Consider the following 7,262-nt stretch of genomic DNA (forward strand, 5'->3'; position numbering starts at 1 on the left):
TGGCACCTGGAGGGTGCTGCTGTCGGCGCCTGCGTTCAGGAGGATCGTGCCAGGTTAGCACTCGTTCAAACGAGGTTTCCGCTCTGGATTGGAGCGGCAGGGATTTCTTCACAATTAAGTCTTGAATTTTGAGGTGCTGAGCACTGCATTTCACCTTGCCATTGACACCCAGCTACGCTGAGGGCAGGGCTGGCTCACAAATCACACCACTGCAAGTGTCCAAGAAATTACTCCAGTGCATAAAAACTAAGTGGAAACATTTCCTTCTGCCGCTGGAATCACAATTCTCTGACAGGGGTTTTGGTGAGCTACAGCATTATCAGGGCACTGTAACACCCTGCAAACATTTCTGTTTCACGTGGCTGAGTTGGTTTTTGCAGCTCTTTTCCTGAAGGAGATCAGGAAGGTTCCTGAGCCCAGATATTGCTGCTGGATGCTGTTATCAAGGCTCAATTATTAAAATTTGTGGGAGCATTTCTCTCACTCAGGTTCTCTGGCTCTGGGGACCTGAGAAAAGCCATTATCAGCCTCATATCTGAAATGATGGTTTACCTAAAGCTGCTGTGAAATAGGGGCGATGACAAAGAATGTCAAACCAAGGCTGGGCTGTCGAGTGTTATCAGAACTTCTTAGAGCACAAAAAGTGCATTGAAAGGCACTATTGAAACTGGTGCCTTATCACCCTGAAACGCTTTACTGGAAACCTGATGTTGAACGTGATCTAGGACCAGTGCTCGAGAGCGGGGCGCCTTCAGATCAGCACAGCTCGACGACAATTTTTTTAAGGATTTTTAGAAATTTTTTTTAGGATGAAATGAATTCTTTGAAATGAATTATTGGGAACGAATTGAGTTGGGCGAGGGCAGGATCAGGACTGCAGTGACCCCCAGCAACACCAGTGGGGTGCACAGGGGATGGATGGAGCAGGGCTGGGAGCTGAGTTTCCCAGCGTAACCGGCCGGGGCTGAGTCAGTGTCGCGTCCCTGTCACGCCCCCGGGCTCTCCAGGATCGCCTCCTGGGTTCGTCACTCCCCCGAGCCCTTGGTCTGCAGCAGCCCGGTGCTTTCTGCTGCCCTGGAGATGTTTTGTCAGCAGAGCAGTGACGCTGCTCGGTGGCAGCGGTGCTTGGCGGGGCTGAGCATCGTCCCCGCGGCGCTGGGAGCTGTGGGGACACAGCGGGGTCCCAGAGGCTCCTTCCCCTGAGTGTTACTTCCCAGCCGCACTGGGGATATTCCCTCTGCTCCCGGCTCAGCCCCTTGGTGCCTGTGTGATGTGGGACTGCGCTGCTCACCACGGGCTTCGCAGAAGTGATTTCTCAGAAAAGTTAGTGATGCCCAGGGCTGAGCTTTAATTCCTGAGCACGAGGGCAGCTGGCTCACAACCCTCTCTGCTGCCTTGGCTTGTTATTTGGGTCGTAACTGCTCTTAGGGTGCCCTGTCACAACGTGCCTGCCATAAAATCCCGAGGGAGGAGCCCTCCCCCGTTAGCTGGGGGCAGCCTGGAAGTGTTCCCGGGGAGAGGAGCGCTCTCCCTGCCCCATTCCCAGCATGCGGTGCCCGAAGGGTTTAACTGTTCCGAGAGTGCCTGAGGGAATCACTTCCCATTTTACTGAGCTCATCTGCAGCGTCACAATGCTGAGTTTCAGAAATCCCTCTTTCTTCTTTCCCTCTTCCTTCCCAGAGCAAAAGAGGGATGATTTGCTGTTTTATTGAGGGTATTTTCATGCTGCTGTAGCTGTCAGGTTGATGACAGCCTGGGGAAAGCCAAGCTGGGGTGATTTGCTTCCATCTGGGTTTGGTCCAACGTGCTGATGGCTTTAAACTGGCAGAGGGCAGGGATAGATGGGATTTTGGGAACGAATTCTTCCCTGTGAGGGTGGGCAGGCCCTGGCACAGGGTGCCCAGAGCAGCTGTGGCTGCCCCTGGATCCCTGGCAGTGCCCAAGGCCAGGCTGGATGGGGCTTGGAGCAGCCTGGGACAGTGGGAGGTGTCCCTGCCCGTGGAAGATCCCTCCCAACCCAAACCATTCTGGGAACCCTGCTGGTTCCACCCCATCTGCTCTGAAATGAGAGGCTTTTGGACATCCCCCACATCCAGCACTTGGGGTGCCCCATCACCACCATTTCACAGACAGTAAAACCCAAAAATGAAAATCTCTCTGGGTTGTCCCCCACCCCGATGGGGTTTTCCTCCTTCTTGCCCTTGTGGTGAGGGTCCTGCTGTTTCCTCTGCTTTGCAAAAGGTCGGTGACAGGACAGAGAGGCCGAGGGACACAGCCAGGACCATGTAGAGATCTGTACAAGGCCCTGGACCCCGATAATACATCTCCCTCGTGTTCCCGTATCTTCCCAGCATTTCTCCTCCAGTTCCCCCACAGCCTTTAATCCACACCTCTTTCTTGCCTTCTGGCACTTGGCTGACCCATCCTGGGCGTCAGTTCGGTTACCAAAAGGAAAAAAACCGAAAAGCAAGAAATCCTTTCATGTCATCTGCCATTTACATAATGAAGTAAGAACTCACTGCCTCTTCCCTTGTTTCCTCACCGGGCTGGGTGTGCACCGGGCTCCCGGGAATGCTGCCACTTCCTCTGCTCCCAGCAAAACTTTTGCTGCAATTCCAGGCAGCAGCTGGGAATTAGGGGAGGAAGGCAGGGATTGACAGGCCTGTGCTGCCCCAGATCCCTCCAACACCTCAGCCAGGGCAAGTCCAGCCTGCTGCAGCCTGGGCCCTGCCCTTAGGCTGCCCTACAGTGGGCTGAGGGAGGCATGGTGGGCGCTTTTGGGGCAGTTTCAGCAATCCCATGTGCAATACCCTGACTAGCCTGGGCAGAAAATCCATTTGCCTAGTCCTCCCCTGGTGACAGATCTACGCTCAAGACTGAGCTTGGTTATCAATAAATAAATTAGTCACCAGCAGATCTGTGCAGGACAGCCCTGGCCCACAGGCACGAGATACACCTTCATTGCAACAGGGGCTGCTGCTCCCAGCAGGAACCCGCTCCAGAGGCTGCCTCTGGGATTAGAGGGGCGACTTTGCCACCCCAGTGCCCTCTAAGTCCAGCTGGCCATCCCTCCCAGCCCCAGGAACTCCAAGGAGTTTGTTCAGCTGCACATTTTTGTTTGTAGACTGAACAAAGCTCCCTCCAAAGGCGCTACAGGAACAACCAAACCATCCTTGGAACCAACAGCGCAGGGATCCGGGGTTTGCACCAGCACTGCCACATCTGTGTGACAGTGTGCCCAGCTGGCAAACCCTGGTTCCCTGGGCACAGCCTGGAGCTGAAATGCTGGGAACAGAATGTGCCTGCTCTGCTCGAGGACCTGGGCTGCATCAGCAATTAAAGCTGGTGGTGGGATGATCGTGGGTGTCACTGTGCCACGGGGCTGGGGGACTTCGGAAAGTGTCAGTGACATTTCTGTCCTGTAGGGTGACAGCTTTGGACTGTGAATAATGATCACCTAAATCACCTGTGACCCTGGAAACAGCTTCTCCTGCCAGGAGGGTGGGACTGTGTCCTCCAAAATCCCTGACCTCGTGTTTCTTTGCGTCTCCAACACCGGGGACACGGGATGGAGAAGTGTCCAGCCATTGAGGAGACTGGGACCAGGATTCCCTGAACCTGGGGGAAAGATTTCTTGGATTTGGGACCAGGATTCCCTGAAAGTGGCAGGGGAAGGCCACTTGTGCCAGGACATTGATGGAGAAAAGCCCTGGACTTGGTTTCACCACTTCTACCAGGTCCATTGCCAGAGGCCCTGGGGTGCTGGGACCACCGGCACCCTGTGGGGTGATGCCTCTGGGCTCCCCCCATCCCAACACCTCTGTGGTGAGCTGGGAACAGCCCCTCTCCACGGGGATTGTCAGCATTGCTCCACGCTGGGGACTTTTGGGGATGTGACCCCCAGGATTGTCCCTCCTTTGGTCACATCCCTCTTCCCAAAAGAAAACCCACGCAGTGATGCCAAGAGTTCCCGCCTCCGTAGGTGAGGGAAACACCTGTGGGAGAGGGAGCTGGTCCCTTGCACGAGCTCATTAATTCAGCAAATTACAAAGGGAAATACATGCCAGGAAAAGCAAGAAAAATCCCAAAAGTTAATCCAAGAGTTATTTCCTCCTGGTACCGGGATAAAAACGGGTCCTTCGGAGCCCTCCAGGTCAGACAGCGGTGAGAGAGGCGAACCCACACCGAAGAACAAGGTAAGATCCTGAATTTATCCCTTTGCTCTTTGTCCTTCTGGGTATTTCCTTGCATTCCTATAATGTAATATTCCTATAATTTCTCTGAAGTATTTTTTTTCATTAATAACCTTAATTTTCAATGCTAACAAAACTTGTGTTTGACTTCTGCTATTCCAGAGGGAAAACACTTTATTTTGGGATCAGACTTTGGGGTCTGCTCCTTTCAGCACCTCCTGCTGCTTCTGTGTCAGTAGACTTCTAAAAATTGAATTTCACTGTATTTATTTTTCTGAAAACGTTTTTTCAGAAGACCTCTGTTTATTTAGATGCATTTTCAACTGATGTTTTATTTAATTTTCCTCTGCTTTTTGAGCTCTTCTGTTCAATATTTGACTTCATTTGATTTTTTTTCTCTTGCTCAGGGGGAGCAAAAAAGAAATGGGTAAGAGACCCTAATGAGCATGGGGTTTTTAATACAGATGTACAAGTTTTACATAAAATGTGTCTATTTTCATATGGATCACAGTTGTGTTATTTGGGAAAATAATGAGGAATATTCTCTTCCTTGAGCCGGTCTCCCAGGCAGCTGACATGAGAGGATCCTCCTTGCTCCTCTGCCTCTTCTCCATGTCCTGCTGGGTGAATCTGATGCCGACAGCTGGGGACAAAATCTTCCACTTCGGAGCCTGCAGGGTTTCCATGAGCATGACAGAGATCAGGGCTGGCTTCACAGCAATTAAAGCCAATATTGTGAGTATTCCCCAGGGTCCTGGGGAGCTGGGGGAGCCCTTGGCAGCTCCTGGAGCCCCTCTGGAGCCAGCAGGTCCATGCCCACCTCTGTCCTCTCTGCAGCAATCCAGAGACCCCATCCAGACCCTGAGCATCCTGTCCCACCCACAGTCCCTACACAAGGTTAAGGTAGGTGGCCCTGGCTGGGGAGCCCTTAAAGGATCCAAAAGCAGGTGAATGTGACCTTGGGAAGTGCAATCTATCAGAAATCAGTGTTCTTCAGCTTTCTCACACCCCAAAGCACAAGACAAGGGCCACTGCTCCAGGCCTCAGCCTCTGATATCCAGCTGCAAAATCAGCTGCTTTTATTTCGTGAGAATTGCTGAGGATGGATCTCCTGGAAAACCAGCCTAAAATGATTTCCCATATATTTTGTCAGCTTCAATCAAGCACTGAAGAAGCTTTTTTTGAGTCAGACTGTCCTGCTGTGCTCAGCTACAACAGGCTTCCTGTTAGAGATGCTTTATCCCAGAGAGTCACTGCAGGTTACACCCCTTTGGAAGGCCTTTCACTCACTAAATCCATTTCTTAAAGTCTTCAGACAGATGCTGCATCACTCATCACCTCTTCACCTTCTACGTGGACAAAGTTTTCAAGCACTGCAGGACCGAGGACTCGTTTGTGAACAGGAAAATCAGCAGCATCGCCAACTCCTTCCTCAGCGCGAGGAGGAAGCTCGAGCAGTGTGTAAGTCTTGGGTACTGCTCCAGTGGAGTTTCTTCTGTTACTGTTTCATGTATGAACCAGCCTGAGAGCTCCATAAAGCTGCAAAGTCTCTATTTATAGAAATGGTTTTAATGAGAACACAAAGCAGAGTGATGTGAAGAGCGTTCTGTCCACTGAGAGATTTTTATATCTCACCAGCAAACTCCCCCACTGGTCCCCAGGAGCAATATTTGTCCTGTTCCTGAGTCTGCCAAGTCAGCTGTTGTTAGCTAAAGTCTGATTTAGGGACCTGCAGCCTTTCCCACAGTTCCACAAAGTCTCAGTCTATGATGCCCAGCAAAATGAGAAACTGAAATCTCATTTTAAAAAATTAACTGCCCAGACTAATGAATTAATCTTATGTTTCCAGCATGAGCAGAATAATTGCGTGTGTGGGGAGGAATCCACAGAGAAATTCAAGCAAATACTTGCAAACTACGAAGGGGTGAGTTGATGACTGAGCCTGGTAATTAACACCATTTAAATTTATATTTAAATTCTCTTTATGTTGGGTTGTACTGCTGGTCTCTGCTTACAGCTCGATCCTTTATGTCATTGTAGCTGAATGTCACATCTGCAGCCATGAAGTCCCTGGGGGAGCTGGACATCCTCCTGGACTGGATGGAGAAATCTCGTTAGTGGGCGGCGTTAACGACCCACAGCCGGGGCTGAGGAGCTGCAGGGGCTTTGCACACAGCAGAGATGAGAGGGACAGTAAATCACTGGATCAGCACAGCCCCTCAGCAATTCCAGCTGCATCCAGGCTAACATGGAGAGCTTTGCCAGCCAGGGACAGTGGCAGAGTCTTCATTAAGACGGAAATAACGAGTTTGATTAAATCAGCATCGCCCTCGATGACTGCTACCAAAGGATGCTCCAAGGGAAAACCTAGCAGGGTTTCTCTTGCTGGCAGACATAAGCTGTGATCATGCCCTAAAATTATTGTTTAAATTATAGATTTTTTTTGTCTAGGGAATGTGGGGAATGAGCACTGAGTGCTGGCTGGGAGGACTCTGGTGCAGCTGATGTTGCATAAACCTCAGTCTCAGGGCTGCTGCCACTGATGGATCTGGCTGAAATGAGGAGCACAGTGTGAGAAATGGTTCCAAGAATAGGTCCCAGCAGGTATGTCAGGCCTCAGAAATCCGTGTTTCCTTTTGAGGTGATATTTTCTGCCTTACCAGTAAAGAAACTTCTGTGCAAGATACGGAGTTGCTGAATAGAAAAAGGTTCTTGAGTGTATTGTGCAATTTACTGACAGCCAGTAGTGAGTCTTGTGGAAATCGGTTGCCATGCCTGTAAATAAACCCCACTTGAAACTGTGCTGAGTCTGTTTGTCAAAATTCTGAGGAATTTCTTGTTCTTGTTGGTGAAACTTTCTGAATTCTCTGTGGTGTCCTTACACAGCAGATGCTGTCACTCCGGCATCCCAGGGCTGATGTGTCCTTCTGGGCATGCCAGAAACACCAAACTCAGACCTCAGTGCTGCTAAATCCCCCCAGTTTGTCCCCAAGATCATTTTTACTGAGCATTGTTTATAGCTCTGGTCTGTTCTCTCCCTCTTTGGATGTTGCTGGTGCCACCCTCACT

The 7,262-nt window shown here is 50.6% G+C and overlaps 1 protein-coding gene across 2 annotated transcripts; it reads left to right on the forward strand.

Moving 5' to 3' along the window:
* The first annotated feature begins 1,991 nt into the window (after positions 1-1,991).
* Positions 1,992-6,996, forward strand: LOC103620342 (interleukin-20-like). 2 transcript variants are annotated; one of them, XM_008638946.2, is made up of 6 exons: positions 1,992-4,196; positions 4,749-4,928; positions 5,031-5,096; positions 5,502-5,654; positions 6,043-6,117; positions 6,234-6,996. In XM_008638946.2, exons 2-6 carry the CDS (start codon positions 4,770-4,772, stop codon positions 6,309-6,311), a joined length of 531 nt encoding a protein of 176 aa, XP_008637168.2. In that variant the 5' UTR covers positions 1,992-4,196; positions 4,749-4,769; the 3' UTR covers positions 6,312-6,996. The 2 variants fall into 2 exon arrangements, with proteins under 2 accessions (XP_008637168.2, XP_017596582.1); XM_017741093.1 differs by lacking the exon at positions 1,992-4,196 and having other exon boundaries at positions 4,203-4,928.
* Positions 6,997-7,262: the final 266 nt, after the last annotated feature.

Source organism: Corvus brachyrhynchos, unplaced genomic scaffold (genome assembly GCF_000691975.1).
Source record: "Corvus brachyrhynchos isolate BGI_N302 unplaced genomic scaffold, ASM69197v1 scaffold338, whole genome shotgun sequence".
Lineage (NCBI taxonomy): Eukaryota > Metazoa > Chordata > Aves > Passeriformes > Corvidae > Corvus > Corvus brachyrhynchos.